A 21,640-nucleotide genomic window follows, 5' to 3' on the forward strand; every position below is an offset into this window, starting at 1 on the left:
GACTTACTGGATGTCAAGTATCCTGGAAATTGTGCGGATGCATATTGTGGGTTGAATAGGCTAAGACTGCTTATAAAAACTTTCATAGACTACCCTTTAAAAGGACCCCTTGTCCAAACAGATTGGCAAATCCATTGTAAGAGTAGCTCTACATGCTTAATGTCAAAGCTTGAGAAAGGCCACGAAACATCAACAAAAGTTTATATATATATAGATGCTCACAAGGAATAGTATTCATGCGCAACATATCAGTAGTGAGAGTGGAAACCGATCACGAGAAGCTTTGTAAGTTCAGAGTTGAAGCTCTTGAATAAAGACTCCATTCTGATTCATAATGCAATGGAGTCAAATAAAAGCCTGAAAGTATATCTACATGCATAAACACACACATATATATGCAGAATTTCCCTTTTGGAAGCTATGTCTGGCAAACTACCCAAAATGGATTTACTCTTGTCAGTGAAGGAGGTGCAATCTGAAAGCTTGTGACACACGGCTTACAGGTCTGGGGCCAACATAACAAGAACGTTAAGACAAAAACATTAAGTTATTTGAAACACTGTGACCTCATGAAAACTGACAGTAGAAGCAGAATCATGGAAATGAAGGAAGGGCTGGCGAAAGCTAATGAACAACTTTGAATTAATCTTTTAAAAAGCGTTCACCTATGGTGAAATTTTGAGATCTGATTAGCTCTACCATAGAGGAATCTAAAGTATTATTGTGATTCTAGGGTGAAATGAGCGAGGGTCAAATAATCATTGGGGTTTAAGCAATTCTAGGTGCTGAAAAGAGGTTAGCAAGCTACTTACAGGATACCATACCATGAAAAGATAATCAAACAGATAAGATGCAAAAGGAACCACCTATCTCGGTAATGCATGCCTCCATGTTTGTTTTTAAAAGTGTATGAAGATGGTGTTTACATGCTGTATGTGCAGCAGCAGATGGATTCCGAAGCATAGAACAAGTCATTTTCTCCCATCACTATTTATGTACATCTGATGATTCGTGGCTTTGTGACACTGCAGAACCGGAACTGGCAGCTTCCCAGTAAGAGCACAGATTGGGGCATGCCTTTGTGAATCAGCCTGAAAACATCCACGCCCTTATTAGTAGAAGTGCAAAGAAGGCATTGTCTTTTCCATTTCTAGGAATTGTAATAAACTGTTGCCAGAATGTTCCTATTTTATATGTTTTGGGTTCAATTCACAGAGGCATGTTGGAGTCTGTTAAGGAGTACTATATGCATTCCTCAGTGCCTTTGTCATAAGGTCCCACAGAGCCTGTGAGTGCCTTCTTATGACTACTGAACATAAACAGAGCTGCTGGACCTAAATGCATTGCTATAGTGAATAGGGTCACCCCTCTATGATAACTGCATGCAGCGGAATATATGGATTATTTATGATAGCTACACCAGTTGCAGAATATCATCTGACTGCAGTTTGATGAGATCAACTTCCAAACAGGGCAACAGAGTGAGACTGTTTCCCATGTTGGAGACGTGTAGACTAGGGGGTTTGGAGGACAGTGATGTACATGTTATCCTTGGTCTCCTCCGTCCACATCGACCCGCTTCCATATTCCACACACCACTTGCGTTGAAGTCAGTATGTGCAATGCAGGCTGATGTACGCTGCTACCTCTTCAGACAGAGGCATGACCACAACTACACCTCCCATCTGAAAAGAGACCTATGGCTCAACTCAGTCAATTCCAAAGCTGGACCAGATGGACGGAGTGCTTGCTGTTACGTGTGCTCACTCCTGGGCTTGTATCTCTGGAAATGTCTTGAAATGTGCTAGTGCTGGCTAAAAGCAAAAGAAGAACACTAGCCCACACTGGAAACTTGACCAACCCTGTCCAAAGAAAAAAAAACAGAAAACTCTCCCTTGTGACAAACATTGTAGTCAAACTTTTCAGGTATCAACATCTAAACATAGAGCTGACAACTTAGGGCCCGCCTGGGACTGTGCAAATCTAAGAACTCCCCAATGATCAGATCTACCTGGAGTCTACTCCATAGTTCGAAAATATTCTCTTATACCACAGTGACTAGACTCCTGCGTTTCCTGCCGTACTGAGGGTATCTATTGTTCTGTGAGGGGACAGAGTGCAAGAAAAAAGAGAACCTGGCCATTTGCATCATTGTAACACCACCTCTATTTTTTAAGAGTGAAATAACTCTGGCTCATCAAGACACCTCAGAGCAGGGCCCCTTTTTTCCCTTCCACCAACATTTGTTTTCATACATCCCATTTTTAACACATTATTTTAAGTGCCACCTTGATTGAACCTATTCTGATACAAAGTCCATGTGAAATGTATTGAGGGATAACTCATACAGCGATGTGGCAGTCTCACCATTACACTGGTCCCCTATGGCCTCCACTCTTAACTTCACAGCATATTTACTCTGCTACCCCTGACCGCCTCCCTTGAGTCTCAATTGCCTCCTGTACTTCCATTTGTCTTTACCATGGCCTTCATTATCTCTTAAGTGTCAACGGTCTTCTCTAACTTGCTTCTGCTTCTACAGTCCTTCACTCTACATAGTACATTGCTTACCTTTTCATCAAGTTCTCCCACTTGACTATCTTTGTTCAAACATCCAAGCATCCAAGTCATGCAAGCAGAGCTCCAGTTTAGGGGATATGCATGAATAATGGCACAGATTCCAGTCAATAAGTGTTCTTTAAGCAAGAACAAAAGGTCACAGAGCCACACATTGATCTGATCTGCAAATCCATCTCTTAGAGGCGGAGACGCATCATCTCATTTTCTAGAGTTACACAGCCTTTCTGTAAGAGACATCATCACCTAAGGAGAAGATACTAAACGAAAGAAAAGAATCAATCTCCTATAGACTTTTATTTTCTCTTAGAGCTGGATACAGGCCAAATGCCCCAAACACAGCCAATACAGTATTTTTCTGCGCTGGACATTTTGTGGGTTCACTGGGACAGGGAATGTTCCGCTTCATGTGTTTACTGCTATGGGGCACAGGGAGCTGAGAAGGCTGCAGATAGGAGAGGCTGGTTGCATAGAGATGAGGCAACCTATACAGCAACACCACCTGCTTCTCCCACACAACCTGGTGAAGGAGGAGGTGTGTTCTAGTGTGATGTCATGCACAGGACGCTGGGTCAAGCACAAATAGACTTAGATGTCAAGAAATATTAATTGTCTCCAATCATATCTGATCAGTAGCACCCCGAAGGCATGACAAGGTCGAATTATCTGAGCCCTTGTTGTAGAGGGTGCTGCACAGTTCAGTCCCTTGGGATTGGGCACTCAAGTGATAACCTGGTACTTTGTAGGCTAAATTAGTTCAATTCTATGGAGTGAGTGCGAATTATGCCTTCAACCCTCAAATTCAGATGTCTGATTTGCGTACGGTTGGCCATTCTAAATCCTAAAAATGTAGGACAACTGCAATTACTTAGTCACACAAAAACGACTTTCTATACTTAAGGGCTGAACAGTCCAATTCAAAATATGACAGGCCTGTCAGGCAGTCAGTCATACTGTAGGATTAGCCAATAGCAAAAGATATTAATTAATGGCAGCCGTTACCCTTTTCTTGCCCTTTGGTACTCTTGACAGTGTTCTTGCTACCCCCAATCTCAAGGGTCAATAATGCAGAGAAGGAACAGAAAACAGACATGGTTTAAAAAGCCCCTTTGTCTTTCTGCAATGTCTTGCTTTTTCCTCAACTGCTCAAGTAAATAGGAGAATCGTTGGCCTATGAGGCCATCGTGGGTCAAAGTGCGAACAAGGAAATCTGCAGCACCTGTGCTGACTTCATTAGATGGACTCACCTGTTGTTACTACGCCACTGCAAGGAAAGAAAGCTGCAAGACTGCCCCATTTACGGTGAGGTAATCCTACAAAGTAGGACTGCCACACCGTAGTAGTTTGCTTCTCTAACAATGTACAAAGGAGCGCACTACGAGTGACTTTACCAATGTTAGAGAAATACAGTAAATTACTGAACGGAGTTGTTCATATCAATTGTATGAAATTGTCATGAAACTGCTTATTTCGTTATGGTGTGTGAAATTATGTTTATGATATAAATAAACCCATGAATATTGACTCAAAAGCAACTGTATCTTGAGTTTTGTTTTTGTGGTCCCTCCTATATTTACTTTTTGGTATTAAATTACTGTTTGCTAAGCTTTAAAAAAAGTAATCCTCATGTCAAAAAACTTAATGCAATTTAACTTAATACTAACTCCATTGTTGGGCTTATGTCCTCAATTGACAAATACTCCTCCCTATCCGGCTACAAATTAAATAGAGATAAATCCGAGGTAAAATCTCTAAATGTCCACACCTCTAGAGAAGTGCTGGGCGACTCTGGCCTAACTTGGCAAACTAACGTGATTAAATACTTGGGGATAGAATTTACCGATGACCTTCAAAGTACCCTTAAACATAATGAAACCACAACCCTGGCCAAAAACAAACGACTGCTTGACGGTTGGTCCCCCCGGTTCATTACTTGGTAGGGTCGTATAGAAACCATAAAAATGATGATATCCCCCTTGGTCAACTACCTCTTCACAATGCTTCCACTCATGCTTTCCAAAGAGTTTCATAGTAAATTAGACAAATTGATCTCTTCCTTTCTTTGGCAGGGCAAGAAAGCCAGAATTAGTTTAAAGAAACTACGTTTAGACAAAAAATTAGGGGGAGTCAACTTGGCGGACTTCAAAATATATCAAATTGCCTTTTTGGCAAAACAAGGATCATACTGGCTAACTTCACAGACTGAATATACCCCTGTGTGGCTCTCTGTGGAAAGGTCCATGTTAAAAGGTCTAGACCCCTGTGCCCTACTCACTATTAAACTCCGTCCCAACTTAGGCTCGGGCCCTATCTCCAAAAACACCAAAATGGCTCTTCTCCAAGTTAGTAAACACTTACCACATCAATTCCGGCACTCAAACTGGGAGTCGCTCTGGCACAATGCCGCATTAACTTACAAAGGGAAAACTCTAAACCACTCTTCTTGGATAGAAAGAGGTATACTATTCCCCCACCAACTCTCCGAAAACTCGCTACCACTCAACTTTAGTGAACTACAGAATAGATTCCTCCTACACCACATAGAATTCTATAACTTCTTACATATTAAAGTTGCACTAGCAAAAGCAGACCTGAAGGACGTCACCCCCTCCCTCCCCGGCTTACTCACCTCACTCAACAAACTGGGCCACCAAGTCTCTAGAATATATGAACTTATTCGCCCACAATCGTCCTCCCTAACCAAGCCACTCCAACTCTATTGGGAATCGTTCTCATCCACACCTACCTCAGAGGCAGACTGGGGCAGAACTTGGGAGTCCACACTCGCCACAAAATAAGCCCTACACTCTCGCAAACCAAGTTCTGGCTACTTCATAAGGCCTTCTGGACACCTAGGAGGCTGTTTCTGCACAAAATCAAGGACGATGACACGTGCTGGAACTGCACTGGTGAGGGAGGAGACCTTGAACACTTAATTTTCAGATGCCCGTGCGTCTCCTCCTATTGGGACAGAATCTTTGATTTTATATCAAAAGTCCTCCATATCACCCTCCCAAGGGAATTCTCAACGATCGTCTGAAATTGCCAAAGCTGTCACACTAAATGATAATGACAAAGCCCTACTCGACCTATTGCTGACAGCTGCGGTTAAAATCATACTTAATAATTGGAAAATCACAAACAAAGCTTCTTTCCCCCATTGGCTGAATTGGGTCATCAACCTAAGAGGGGCTGACAATATAGCCCTCGCCTCAACCCCATGGCGTCCGCCACTCAGAAAACTCTGGTCCTCGCTAGATGATCACTTTGACCTACACAAGCCTCCTTGAAGCTTGGTAACCTCGCGCCCATTCCGTATTTTCACCTTCCTAACTAGCCTGCTGGGGCGGTAGCGTTATCACTCTATGACTTTGTACGCCTACCGTCATGGGATATTAGATAGAACTCTCCTATGTATACATGTATGTTTCACGTAATGTATAACTTACGTTTTATCTGTTTTACTGTGGTGGTAACATTATTACTCTGGGACTTTGTATGCATACCGTCATGTAATATTGGATGTAACTCTCCTTTGGATACTTGTATGTTTTACGTTTGTATAACTTATGTTTATTTAATTTACTGTAAAATCTCTGACACGACTCATGTGCATGTCCTTTATGCCAACTTTTATTACTACTTTATTTACCTTTTACGTATGTACTCTTTATTCTGTTATTAACTTTTGTTCAGCTGTGTATCTCTTAAGCTCCCAATAAAAACTTTTGAACACAAAAAAAAAACTTTATGCAATTTTGCATAGCAATGCAAAAGCAAACTACGTTAAATTCACACACCATGCATCACAAGTAATAGAAGCCTAGAGTTGTGTGTGCCTTAAGCCAACAGTTTTAAGGGGAGAGATTCAAGATTGTAAACATCTATATGCTAGAGCAATGAATGCATGGGCAACAGTGTTCAGGAGAAAATATTCCTCAGACAAGAGGTTACCAAATGACACCAATAGGTGACTCATGCGCAAGGGTTAAGGTTTAATAACGCTTAACTTCATAGTTGCCATGTTTCTAGTCCCTCACAATAATACAGCTAAAGCCACTGGGACTCAAGAGAGATGCCAGAAACACAAGCATGTGTTAAATATCTAAGTGTTATCGAGAAATCAGACTTCTAGCTTAGACAGCTTCAATGGCCACATGTCCGCTATCATGAGGACAAGTCAAAATAATTCATTCACGGGAAAAGGAGTGCACAGAACATCCTCCAAGCGAAGGAGACAGAGATATAATGAAGCATTTTAAAATTATATACCAGGATTTTCCAATGGGCTGATGCTCTTCAAAGCAACTAAAAAATATATAACCATCCATTTCCTAAGTCATATGGCAGAACATCCAAGAACCGTGCAACAGGTATGGCGGCTGCTGAATACTTAAAGAAAAACAAATGCATGCTCTGGTGAAGTTATGCAAAGTATTTTCTTGTGTGCCTAACGCATTTGTGAACAGACTCAGCGCCACCTTTGTGTTTTTTAGAGTTATGCATTTTTAAAGCCGACTAGGCGCGACCAGTTTTACAGGATCACTTTCTAGGGTTCTGTCTTTTCTTTCTACTCAGCAGCTCAGGCAGAAAGTCCTTGAGAGGAACTGACGGTCAAATAATAACAAACTTCAAGAGGCCGGAAAATAACAAATGTGTAAAAGAAGAAACCGGAAACAAACAGGTACAGAAAAACTAAGATCTCCCTTTCGTTTTTCGCATAAAAGGACATTTAGGGACAGACATACTTTATCTGCCCAACCGATGATCAAGGACAAGAAAGAAGTCAAAGGTTAAAGGTGAAAACTAGCCATATTTGAAATACCTTACTTGCAATAGTGGATGGGCTTGTTTGATGTACCAAACAGGATAGAAGTGCTAAGCAATGGTAAAGCAAATAGCTCTTAGCTTAAAAACAAAACCCGGAGCTATTGGCTTTGCCACTGCTTTTTAGCATTGATATGTGAATGCACACGCAAGAATCATAAATGCATGCATTGAGAAGAATGCACATGCATCATCATGCAAGGCGGGAATTCTTTAATTTACCACCTTAACATGGCGGATGGGCATGCTAACATAGTAAATTAAAATGTTTAAAAAAGAAATCTGTTTGTGAAAAATAAAACACCCAGGCAACAAATAAACACTGGCAAAGTTCAGGTAACAAATTAATAATAATAAATACTGACGCACTAAATTAGCACAGAAATTTCAATTTAATACATTATATAAAAGTGTCACAAAATAATTCATTGACATACTGATTAAAAGACAATAAAGGGATTTCTTTCATTGAGTATATAGCAAATGCATATTATTTGTTTATACAAACAAATGGTAAAATAAAGAGATGGTTTCCGTCTCTTTATTTTACCATTTGATTGTATAAACAAATAATATGCATTTGCTATATACTCAAAGAAAGAAATCCCTTTATTGTCTTTTAATCAGTATGTCAATGAATTATTTCGTGACACTTTTATATAATGTATTAAATTGAAATTTCTGTGCTAATTTAGTGCGTCAGTATTTATTATTATTAATTTGTTACCTGAACTTTGCCAGTGTTTATTTGTTGCCTGGGTGTTTTATTTTTCACAAATTAATTGCCCTGACCAAGGAACTTTATCCTTATCAGAGGGTCCTTGTTTTCCACATAAAAAAGAAATCTGTGCATGGCGAGAAAAAGAAAGGGAGCAGCCTGGCAGTACAGTTGCCAATCCCTACTAAAAACAAAGAATAAACACAATTAAAAAATGTTAAGTCGTGGAGGGCACTTTGAGAGGTATCATTGGGGGAGGGGGAAGGTCTGAGAAGAGGGAAACATAAAACACCAGAAGAAGTGCAATGGGGAGCAGGGTGGGGGCATCTGGGGCTTCAGGTAATAGTGTGAAGGTGTGGGACCGTCTGGGAGACAGCAAGATAACACATGTTTATCACATATGATAACACATCGAACAGAGTGTTCAATGACAAAGAAAAAATCCTCTCATGTATACTGTGGAAAAATACAATTCAGTAAGTCAGAAAGAACACCGTATGACAGTAATTCTCCTGGGGAGGACACATATATAGAGAGGATGGGCATTGTATCAGGAAGGGGAAGTGAGATAGAACACAACGCAATCCAACCATCAGTAAAGTCATACCACAAAGCCCACTCTAAGCACATGTTATGCATTGAAAACAGCAGGTCCTGCTAAAAGACAGGCAGCTGAGGCCTCTGTGGCCAAGACATAAAAAAACTGAATTTTACAAACCTGGAAGTAACACTGCCTCTATTGGCAATGTGAAGCAGGGATCAGGAGGGACGAATTATTTTCGAAATAAGGAAGATGAGTGTCAGCTGATGCTTCCTAATTTATACGTTAATATATTTTAATTTAAAGATCATATTTTCAGTTTACTTCAGATGGTATTCATTGCCGAGTAATGATTCTCTTTTAAATAAATCTAATAAGACCGCAGTTTGATTTTGACAGCGGATCAACGGGACATGATGAGACTATGAGATTCAACTGGAATAAAGTTACATTTTACAAACCAAAAAATCCTTTTTTATTATTGTAGATTGTAAAACCCATTTTTTATAGTGGTGTGTTAAACCCATTTTTATAGTGGATTGTTAAACTTATTTTTGGTATTTGTAAAAGGACGGTGTGGCCTTTGCAAGACACTCTACAAGAATCTACAGGGTGGATAGATCACATCCACCGCGGCGGGCTGCACCACATAGTACTCTTTAACAGCGAATACTTGAGCGGTCCCAATAGAGGGCCACTTAAGGACCCATACCGTAAACATATTTACCGAAAGCTGGTATTAAATGTCCAAGTAATGGTTTATTTGTAAACGGACCATCCAGTGGGATTGCAATTAAATTTTTCACTGTTCCTCACTCAGGAACACCATTTTCAAGGCTTCGCTTTCAAGCAACAGCACCTAGGATGCTGGGTCCTCAAGCTGCACTTTTTCCTAGCATAGAACCTGCCAGTGGCTAAGAAGTCTCTCTTTTAGTTTCGTCCATGAGCATCTTGGATAACTGAACCGTTCTGAATATCGTGTCAGCGGGTTGGAACCACAAAGCTCCAACTCTTCTTGAAAATTGCAAAACTTTCACTCTTGCCAGCCTACATATTAATTATTGGTTTCGGTCGCATGTCATGTAGGATCCTCAGCCGGTTACTGAACATTGCATTCTGGGACTTGTAGTTTTTACTTTTAATTCTGTAAGCAATGAATCACAAATCCCAGCATGAAAAACTGAACAGGCTGATTGAACTGCATAGGAAGGACACAGGGTCTCCTCCCACCTAGGCATCATCAAAAAAAAAAAAAATTGCACACATTGATTCTGACAGGCACTGGGCTGCCTAATCAGTGTCCCTGTACGTATGTCCAGTTTGCAGATCGTCTGTTGTTGCAGAGAGATTCGTGATCTAGTGAAAGCTTATAAGTACAATGGTAAATTGGTAAAACAATGCCTCTGAAGATGGAAATGCAAATCAAAAGACATAAAGATACGGGATAACATGATAATATGATGATTTATGATGGGAATGCTTTTACTTAAAAGGCAAGCAACTGCAGTGGAATGAACCATGCCCTGCTCAAATCAACAGAGCAAGGTGAAATGTCAAGTCGTGCGACTGATGCCTCAAATGTATTGCAATATAATTGTCATTACAGTATACGAATGCAACCCACAAATATGCTTGTGCACTTTTGTACTTAAAAATATATATTTCTTTAAAATTGTACAGCTTCTGCCGTTCATGCACCATTCTCCAGCTCAGTTCAGGATGCACAATACCAGGGATAAAGGTAACACAAAAGTACATTTAAAATAGGATCCAGTTTAAGTACAATAGAAGCTAAGTGTGTTACAAATATAAATTTTACAGTGGTTATTTAGTTGTCGCTTTATCTTTCAATATACAGTATAAATATAAATATATATATTTATGTATAGTTGGAAATAAAGTATTGCAAACATTATAATATGGGTTAATATCATTTGAATACATTATTTACACAAAAAGAATGCATATATCTCCATTATCAGTTGATATGGCGCCCTCCCTCAATTGTTAAAAGTGCAAGAAATGCTCAAAACCATGATGACGTCAGTCAAAAGAAAGAAGCCCTCACTATCTGCCCCGGTAAATCTCATGTCGAGTCTGCAAACGGTGAGTAGTTATGTTGGTGGGGGCTTCTCATACCGCAACATCAGGCTGAAGGACCGAGCAAAGTTGTTGGCCAGGGTGCAACTGTGATTCTCCTCCGCCAGGGGGAGCAGGAAGGCCAGGAGCAACAGGAGCAGCAGCAGCAGCTGAAGCGGTAGGGCGGCACAGCACACTCGATACAGAAAAGAGCATATGCCGGGAGCCTTCTGTCAACAGAGGAAATAAACATTCAGTTAGTCATTATGCAGCACAGGCAGTGGCAGCCCGTGCAGGTAAGCGCGGCGTGGTGGGCAGGGGGTGGGAGTGTGGAAGCGACAAACGACGGAATAGGGAAAATAAAACAAATAAATAAACAAAAACACTTACCTTGTGCTCACCGCATCACCGATGCGTCAAGTGCAAGGTAAGTGGTTTTATTTATTTATTTTATTTTCCCTATCCCGTTGTCTGTCGACTTCCCCGCCCCCACCATACCCCACTGTGCTTACCTGCATGGAGCACAGGTAAAAGCGGATCACAACATTTTGTGCAACATTTTCAGCTTTCAGGCGAGAGAACATCTTAAGGATTTGTGAAGCCTGGTCAACATATATTTTCGGGACTCCTGTTTCGAACAACATTAAGGGCCTGATTCTGATGCGGTTAGGAAAGCATTCCCACCTAGGGCCTGATTCTGATGCAGTTAGGAAGGCCACCTAACAACATTTGCTCCTTCCAAATCGGATCGGGAACATGTCTTACCGACCAAGGTCCCAATTATGATGCGGTTAGGAACATATGCTCCCATTGAAGTCAATGGGAGTCCAACCAAATTGTAGCGGGAAGCAGCCGGATGCATCGTACTCCGTTCGTCGGACTCTCCTGATCGGAGTGGGTCGGCAACCATTTCCAACCCGATTCGGTCGGGAAGCATTTCCAACCCACATCAGAATCAGTCCCTAAATGTATTACCCATTGTCTACTCATGCAAACCCTCTTGAGGCCAAATAACATTGAACTATATGTTAAACATTTAGAAACAGGAACACACAAAAACAGCCGAAAGCTCAAGCTGACTGGTGTCTGCCAGGCAAACAGTACTAAAAGACATTTGAGCAAGAAATGGTAAAGCCACTTCTTTTTGAGTTTGAATGTAGATTTATTTTACTTGCACTGGCAACATTTTAAGTGGAATTCAGTATCTAACTAGCTTGGTACTCCCTTTGTAGATAAAATATGCTAAAGGTGTCTACTAAAATATTTAGTAGACTAGTGTAAAATAAAATACTTGCACACAGCACTTGAAATTGTAGCTTTTGCTGCCAAATATATAAAACGCCCTGCAGCCCTTTTACCAGTGGCATTCTTCCTGCAACAGTGAAGATCAAGGCACTGCTCTGATGATTTTCACCATTTTACTGGTTAAAGCCAACAGTTTTCTCCAAATTTATTTTCCCTGCCATGTCTGTCTTCTCCTCTTTATGTGTGCGCTTCCCTTGTTTTACCTGTGTCGCTGTTGAGTAAGGGAAATGAATCTGCACAGGATACCAAAGATGGACAAAGACATAAAGAGAATTGAATTGCCAGAGAAGTGAAGGAGAGGGAGAAGATGGTTGAGATAGCAATGATTTAAGAAGATATGTGAGGTAGGATGAGATGTAAAGAAAACAGAGAATGGTGAGGTAGCTAGATGGAGATGTAGAAAGAGAAAGATGTAGGTAGAGAAAGAGGTACATAATAGGTAAGGCTTTAGAGTGCAGTAAAGAGAGATAGAAATGGGGAGAAGGAGTACAGTACTCCAAGGGATGAGGACGAGAGAGAGGGAATGCAGGAAATCAGGTGAATTGGAGGGAGATAAAGGCAGTGAGAGGTAGACAGAGACATAGAGACTGGAGGAAAAACAAAGAGATGCAAGAAAGAGAGAGAGAGCAAAATGAGAAAAGGATTTAAAAAGGAGTCAGGTAAAAAGCATTGGACAAGAAAGCAAGGTAGAGTGAGATGTGAAGACTAGACCGAAAAATGTGGTGAAGAGCAAATAGCGGAAGTTGAGAGACAAATGTGAAATAGTGATGAGAATTATACAGGTTTTTTATGAGGTTTATACACAGTTAGAGAGTTCTAAAAGGAAGAGATGTTGAGGTAGAGAGTTCCATAAAGAGGCTGAGAGAAATAGTTATGTTGGTAGGGAGGAAATGAGATGAAATAGAGAAGGAGGTCCAGAGAGAAAGGTATTTGTGTGGGAGAGAGAGAGGGGGGGGGTAGTTAAAGATAGATAAAAGGGGTAGAGATAGAGAAATAGAGGTAGCCAGGAAGGAGTAAGATATTTAGAGAGGTGAAGGAAAGGGAACAGAGGTAGAATTAGACAAAAGGGGGGGGCAGGGTGGAAAGGTGAGGCAGTGAACTTATAGTGAGGCAAATTAAGAAGTTAGGTGGCAAGAGAGGAAGTAGTGATGAAGAAAGAGGTGAGGAGGTGAGGAAGGAGTGTGATACAGTGAGAAATAAAGAGGTGAGGGGGAGTAGTGAGGTAGAAGACAGGCTGAGTGACAGGTAGAGAGAGGCAAGGTAGGTAGCAGATACATGGACAGTGAGAGGTGAGGCAAAGATAGAGATGAGGTTGTTTAAGAAGCAAAGTAGATGGAGAAGAAAGAAATTAATTCAGATTAAAAAAGAGAGCAGTGACATATCGAGAGAGAGATAAGGTAAGAGTTAATGAAGAGAGAGGGGATCAAGAGTGATAGATAAAGATGCAGGCACCATGAGTGAAAGAGAGGGGAAAGGCCTTGAGAGAGAGGTACATGGAGATGAAGTCAACTGAGGTATACTGAGAGAGATGACAAGTGTGCAAAGGAGAGGTAGCAAGAGCTGAGAGAGAGAGAGAGTATGAAGATGCATAAAGAAGAAAGGATAGAGAACAAGAAAGGTTAGGAGAGAGGATTACGTTTGGAGAGGTGAGGGGAAGGAAGGAGGGAGAAATGTCAGAAAGATTATTTTTCAATGTAATTGCCACCACCTGCCTGAAACTGTGAGGGTTAAGGCTGGGCAGGCCAATCATGCACACCAAGGGGCAGATTTATTATTGTATGGTACAGCAAACGCAGAGCAGAAACCAAAGTTGCTGTGGTGCATTACTCAATGGGGAATAAGCAGTGCAGATCGATGTTTATTAATAACTGCTTGCTTCTGCCCTGTACTTAGACAAACATAGGCTGTCACCACTCATGACCAGTTCTTAATTTGAGCCAGTGGTTTCTGGTGCTCAGAACTTAATTGTCAGCACTGGCTCTAGTGACAGTCCTCCACAAGGTGGCTCTGTCTGAGATGTGCACAACTGTGTTTATTAATTCAAATTGCATTGAAAGTGGATAATACCAGCCGCTGACACCATTATTATAGATTTATGTGGCTTGAAATAGTCTGAATTGTCATACTTGTAGGAGTGCGACGGTTAGGTGTTATGTTGGTACTGTTATTGGCAGCCCTGGCAGGGGCAATGCATGGTACAGGCTGCAGTGGCCTTCCAAGAAGGGCCCTGACATTTATTTATTTTACAAAATAAGCACTGCATATAACACTTACACCATAGTGCAGAGGTGTGTGTGTGTGTGCTGTCTTGCGTAGGATTTGTACTTATAGCCTATCATTTCAGTACACAATTCCATGCCTAGACAAATCTTAAACATTTCATATGTTGCATGTGTGCTGTACGCTGCAGAACACGTGCAATATGTGGAATGTTTGAAAACATTAAAATATTTATTCCTTTTAAGCCTGTTTCAATGAAGCATTTTTTATGCAAATCCTCGTCAGCCTTTCTTAGCAAATCAGGGTTTGCATAAAAACCTGGGGATGCTTACACCCAACCACCCAAGTTGCACCTAAATACTGCCCTTTGACACACAATGGTGTAAAGCAGTGCAAAGTGCTATTCCACGCTGAGAAAAGGACATCCAGCACTAAATACATTTGTTTGAGCTAGAAAGTAAATAGCCTTGCAGACATTTCTGCTGCTTTGCATCAAATTGTACGACTGCTCCAGCGTAAACTGTTAGTAAAACTGGTCATAAGTTTCTGTTGAGCATGCTCAACTGTCAAATTAGAAAAAGAAGCTGATTTTTATGAGGAACATTCTTATAGAAGTAAATTTGAATGTGCCATTCACTGTACAGGGGGCCCTTGGAAGGTGCCGGCCCTGGGCAACTGCCTACTTTGCCTATACCTTAAAATGCCAGACACAAAAATGACTCAAGGACCATGTGTAGTTCTCTGCTTTGCAACTCATTACATTTGCAACATGGGGTAACATTCTAAATACCAGTTATTTAGTAGTTCTACTGTACCCCTACAAGACCCGCAATGGGCTTAACATAGTACTTAAATTGAGTCGTTGGTTGCTGTTGAGGCCCACCGTCACTCATTTTTGGGAACCAGCACTTATTTTTCCTCACCAGATGCTGACTGATATGCCACTCTCATCTGAGTAATTTTAGGATGAAGACATGGCTCGCTCGTCAAACACCAAGTATCACAAGCCTTAAGAAAACAGTTTCTTTGCCACTTTCTCTCATCTATTGCCATGCCTCAGAGTCCTGCCCTAGCCATAAAGCAGGGACACACCCCAATAAAAAGGCCAAATCATGAAATAACAAGGACATGATCTGCTATTCTCAATTGGCCTGGTGATAGAAAGTTCTTGAATGGAATTGGAGAAATAAATTAGTCAACTTCCTACGTTTGTTGATGTGTGAGGATGGTGTCAGGAAATTATCAAGTGTGAAACCCTACAAATTAACTTCCATCGACATAGAAGGGGAGAAACAAAGCTTATGGGTGGAACAAATGTATGGCGTCACACAAACACTACTGAATTTTTATGAAATCTTTATGAAACTATAGGCAAGGTTGTATCAGGTTAATGCCCACAACTCATACATCTATGTAGAACATATTCTAATACAGCGTTATCAGGTATTGTACAAGTGTGTAAGTCTAAAGGCGAGATATCAAAAGCCACCATGTCTAGAGATGAAGCATTTTTCTCTTGCGCTCTCTCTCATATTTTGGAGGATCCCCACATACACACACACACACACACACACACACACACACAGCAACCTCAAAGAAGCTTTGCAAGAGTTACCTCCAGATGAGAACAACATGGAAAAACACAAAGGAAATACCAAGGGCACGTCCAATAAATTATCTAGGAACACATCAACCACACCATCTTGGCCAGTCAACTGTTGTGCCATATTGTGGCAATGGCATCAATCACTTGAGACACATGCCTGTTGGATACTATAATGGGGGCTGGAGGGGCAGGTACTTAAATGAGCCCAGCAAGAATCCAGGGAAAATACATGTGGATTATAATTTGTACCACAGACCATCTGCAAATGAATAGGTATACATTAATGACACATCAGCATAGAGAGAGAGCGCACTGCATTTTTTCTCTAAATCCATTTTATATGGCAACTGGGGCATTAAAAACAAACAAAAAAATTCCCTATGTAGACATTTGTCTGGATCATGTGTTGTGTTTCAGCAATATTACAGTATGGCAGCACCAATAGTTATCCCCTCATTTCTTCTAAGCCAGTCACAAGAAAAATTACAGTTTTGAGTGAGCACATCAAAAGCAGGTAGGCAAAAGGATTTATATTAAAGTGCAGGAGACCGTAAAGTCTTAAATCCCTTGTTCAATTTGGGAAGATTAACTTTCTTCTGTTAAAAATGAAATTTAGGAATAACCTATGAAAATACAGCAGACAGAGAAGTCTTTGATCCCTTATGTAATTGGGACAAATTAACTTTCTTCTTGGTACGAAACAAAAACAAAAATGCCCTTTTTGTATGGTACTATTTCTTCGCAATGCGTTCGTAGGAGTCACTGTTGTATTAGGGAATTTCAATAAATGGCCATTAAAAACCAGAGACGTTTTATCAACAGTACAGGTGAGCCTTGATCATGCCTGTAATTAGAGTCACAATGTCTTTTATTAAATTTGACAGAGTCGGACTGGTAGAGTTGCTATCTGAATGTTGCAACAGGGAAAATGAAAAAATAAATCTGATAAAATTGGTACGGCCTCCCTACTCACTACGAATTACTTCCGGGTCAGGATACAATGTATCCTGACCCGGAAGTTGTTAGTCTTCCTAAATTGAACAAGGGATTTAAGACTTTATGGTCTCCTGCGCTTTAATGGAAAACTCTGTCCTGAAGAAGGTGGTTGATCCATTTCTCACTGAAACGTCGCGTCAACATCTGTGTAGTTTTCTTTCTTTTTAATAATACTTTTGTGTCACATTCTTATAAAAGTGTTTTTAATTGTGTACTGTACAAGACCCTGTGGTCCTATTTTTTAAAACATGATGAATAAAAACTGAATTGTAAGACGTTATATGTTATTCTTTTGCCTTCCTGCTTTTGATGTGCTCACTTAAAACTGTATTTTTCTTGGGACTGGCCTTAGAAGAAATGAGGGCTAACTATTAATGCTGACATACTGTAATATTGCTGAAACACAGCACATGATCCAGACAAATGTCTAGATAGGGACTTTTTTAGTTTGTTTACACGATTATCTCGCTGCACGCGGATGACGCCATGGTGTACCTCAGACAACCAGATATATTGGCACCCATCATTCTTAAAGTGCTGATGAAGTTCTGGGTGGTCTCTGGACTATGGATCAATAAGACTAAATCACTGTTCTTTCCACTGGGTAAGCTCGCAGGCTTGCCAGTGGAGTGACAACCGTGTTTGGGCCTCCCCTGGAACGTTGAGAAGTTGCGGTACTTGAGGATAAATGTTACTCAGGGTGAACAGCAGTTTTACAAGCATAATACGGGAAGAGTGGTGAAGGGTCTGCATCCTTCTATTCAGTTTTGGAACTGTGCATTTATCTCAGATGGGTAAGATATCGCTCATTTAGACGGTGGTACTGCAATGGACTTAATAGCTGATGCAGGGGACCTTCAATGAAATTGCCAGGATAGTGTTTCACAGGCTGGACTCACTCTTGTTCAAGCTCCTTTGGAACATAAAGAGATGTAGGGTGGGCCTCTCCATGTTAGGGAGGGAATGGGGCCAAGGGGACACCACTGTCCTCAGAGGGGGCTTAACGTTTGCCTCCCCTGAGGCCAGGGATAGCAAAGGAAGTGCCCAGAGTATCAGGGAGCAAGCTAAAGGTTACAGTTGCGACCCCTGACTATCCCCAAATAACGTCCATGCAAGGGGGTATGGCAGCTCCTGACCTGGAACTATATTATGTGGCAGCCCAATTACAGCAGATTGTGCATTGGCTAGATGGAGAACCCAACCGGGAGAGGGTCCTGCTGAATGAAACTCATGGAGAGCATCAACTTGGGGCACCCCTGATGAGCATCAGTGGGCTGACTCACAATTTCCCATTTTGGGTCTGTCTTATGGCCAGACTTTGGTTATGGGTGGTGCATTAGGTGTTATGGCAAGCACCTTATGCGCCTGATTTAGGCGTCTGCATTATTCGTCCCGTTGCACAGATTTCCCAACTTATGTCTGTAGAGAAGTGGCAGGAGGTGCATTGTTTATTTTTGTCTGACCTTTACCATGAGTGTCGATTTATCACCTTGCAGGATGCCATGGAGACATTCGCATTGAGATCTGGTCAATTTCTTCAATATGCAAGTATTGCTACTATGGCATCCCAGCTGTGGACGATGTACCCTGATGCCCCTGACACTACACACACACTTGCCATTATGTTGTCAATGACTAGAGGTTGTAAAATTATAACGCACCTGTATCGAGTGTTGCGTATGGATATATCGGTTAATTCACTTCATGTGGAGGAGACATGGCAGCGCTATAGCGATGAACCACTCTCCCCTAAAGATTGGTCCAGGATTCATGCAGGAGTCCAGTGGGTCTCCGTATGTGCTAGGTTCAAACAAATACAGTATAATATTGCATATGTGACTTGGTTATCCCTCTAAAGTCTGCACGCTATATATGTATTTAGAGAACAGCGCTGTCCCAGATGCGAGGAGTCAGAGGGTGACTTCCTACACATGGTTTGGTAATGCCCGGTGGTGACTGCGTACTGGCTTGAAATATTGACCCAGCATAAGCGTGAGTTGGGGTGGGATTTTCCATACACAATTAATAAATGTTTGTTAGGGATTCTTCCTGATGACCCGAAACGACGTCTGGGCAGGCGCAACACAGTATTTGAGCTTTTGGTGGCATAATACAGGTAGCCATAACTGGGTGGGCCATCGAACCCCGACTAGAGAAAACAAGGAAGAAGACATGCTAGAATGGGCAGGGGCAGAAGAGGCGCATATGAGGAGATGATGAAGCACAGAACACCTTGCTTGCATGGGCCACAATGACCCGGGTACTGTTTGAGCCCCAAGATCAGACATAGGTTGTGCCTGACCAATCACCTGGGGCATTGTGTTCACTTAATCATAGGTTGGGTTCGATAGGATCCCTGGTACACTGCCGCTAACTCAAATATGCAAGAATTCACAGGAGCCATCACTGAGACTGAGAGTTGGCCATTTTTGTGATGCATAAGGAAGCTTCTGGGGTGGGACTGGGTGGGGGGTCTTATTGCAATTGTTGTTTGATACGACTGTTTCTGTATATACATGTTTGGTGTATTAACCTGATTATCATCAGATCTCCTGTTCGCAAATTTTATACACCAGAGAAAAACCTGCACTTTGCCAGTGGTGACTACTCGATCAATTGAAAATTCTTCAACATAATACATAAAAATAGCTATTGATACAATTGTGTATGTCTACCAAACAAAACATTCCTGGACTAATAAAAATGCATGTTACAGTGGTCTTCTACTAAAATCAGGTGCAGCATGGGGGTTCTTCTTGTAATTAAAAAAAATGAGCAATGAGAGCACAGCCAAGATCTCTAGTTTAGCATAAACCGAGCACTAGGGATTTCTACAGTAGGTCTCTCAGTAGTGACCCGTCTCAGTTTAACAATACTTGTTGTGCTTGCAAATTAGCTGGTAGAAGCGTGTACTCTGGTAATGTGCACATGGATGTTCAAGTTCGAGAATTTATATAGCGCACTACTCACCCAGAGGGTCTCAAGGCGCTTGGGGAGGGGGTTCATTATTTGTCGAATAGCCAGGTTTTAAGTTCTTTTCTGAAGGAGATGTGGTTCTGTGTAAGGCGGAGGTGAGTGGGGAGTGAGTTCCAGGTCTTGGCCGCCAAGTAGGAGAAGGATCTACCTCCCATGGTGGATCTTTGGATACGCGGAACTGTGGCGAGGCCTTGATTGGAGGATCTCAGTTGGCGGGTGGGTGTGTAGAAGGATAGTCGAGTGTTGAGACATTCAGGACCTAGTTTGTAGAGGGCCTTGTGTGCGTGGGTGAGGAGACGGAATGTTATTCTCTTGTTGACGGGAAGCCAGTGGAGGTCTTTCAGGTGGCCGGTAATGTGATCTTGGCGAGGGATGTCCAAAATGAGTCTCGCTGATGCGTTTTGGATGCATTGGAGTTTTTTCTGTAATTTGGCTGTAATTCCGGCGTAGATGGTGTTTCCGTAGTCTAGTCGACTCGTAACCAGTGCGTGGGTGACAGTCTTTCTTGTCTCGGCGGGGATCCAGCGGAAGATTATTTTGAGCATACGAAGTACGTTGAAGCAGGAGGATGAGACGGCGTTGACTTGATTGGTCATCGAGAGTGAAGAGTCTAGGATGAAGCCCAGGTTACGTGCGTGGTCCGTGGGTATGGGTGCTGAGCCCAGATCCGAAGGCCACCATGAGTCGTCCCAGGCAGAGGGGGTTGATCCTAGGATGAGCACTTCCGTTTTGTCCGAGTTAAGTTTAAGGCGGCTGTCTTTCATCCATACGGCTACATCTTTCATGCCTTCGTGAAGATTGGTTTTGGCGGTGTTGGGGTCTTTGGTGAGGGAGAGGATCAGCTGGGTGTCGTCTGCGTAGGAGATGATGTTGAGGTTGTGTTGACGCGCGATGGAAGCGAGTGGACTCATGTAAACGTTGAAGAGGGTGGGACTGAGTGATGATCCTTGTGGTACACCGCAGATGACTTTGGTGGCCTCTGAATTGAACGGGGGAAGTCAGACTCTCTGAGTTCTCCCAGCTAGGAACGAGATGATCCAGTCCAAGGCTTTTCCTTTTATGCCAATGTTGCTGAGGCGTTGTATGAGTGTGCAGTGACAAACAGTGTCGAAGGCGGCGGAGAGGTCGAGTAGAAGGAGGGCCACTGTTTCTCCGTTGTCCAGTAGTGTTCGGATGGTGTCTGTTGCTGCGATGAGGGTGGTTTCAGTGCTGTGTTTGGCTCGAAAGCCGGACTGTGAGGGGTCGAGGGAGTTGTTGGATTCGAGGAAGGCAGCGAGTTGGCTATTGACGGCTTTCTCAATGACTTTGGCCGGGAATGGGAGGAGGGATATGGGGCGGTAGTTTTTAAGTTCGGAGGGGTCTGCTGTGGGTTTCTTCAGAAGGGCGCTGACTTCGGCATGTTTCCAGCTTTCTGGGAAGGTGGCAGAGATGAAGGAGCAGTTGATGACATCACGGAGATGGGGTGCGATGATGGAGTCTGCTTTGTTGAAGATGTGGTGGGGACAGGGGTCGGTTGGCGAGCCAGAGTGGATGGAGTTCATTAGGCGGATGGTGTCTTCGGTGGTGATTGGGTTCCAGGCGCTGAGGTTGTTAGAGGGCGGTTTAGGTTCTGAGAGGGGTGGAGAGGATTTTTTGTTGGACCTGTTTTCGAAGCTGTTATGTATGTCGGCAATTTTGTTGTAGAAGAAGGAGGATAACGAGTCGCAGAGGACTTGGGAGGGAGTGATGTTGTTTGAGGCTGCGGTGGGGTTGGTGAATTCTTTGACGATGTTGAATAGTTAATTGCTGTTATGAG

General features: G+C 42.2%; 1 protein-coding gene across 1 annotated transcript in view; it reads right to left on the bottom strand.

Moving 5' to 3' along the window:
• Positions 1–10,108: 10,108 nt before the first annotated feature.
• Positions 10,109–21,640, bottom strand: part of SYNE3 (spectrin repeat containing nuclear envelope family member 3) — a 173,929-nt gene continuing 162,397 nt past the window's right edge. Inside the window, exon 17 of the mRNA XM_086937736.1 lies at positions 10,109–10,972. Within this exon, the coding sequence (XP_086793862.1) occupies positions 10,778–10,972 (195 nt within the window). The 3' untranslated portion in view covers positions 10,109–10,777. The remainder of the gene's footprint in view (positions 10,973–21,640) is intronic.

Source organism: Lissotriton vulgaris, chromosome 9 (assembly GCF_964263255.1).
Source record: "Lissotriton vulgaris chromosome 9, aLisVul1.2, whole genome shotgun sequence".
NCBI classification, from domain to species: Eukaryota; Metazoa; Chordata; class Amphibia; order Caudata; family Salamandridae; genus Lissotriton; species Lissotriton vulgaris.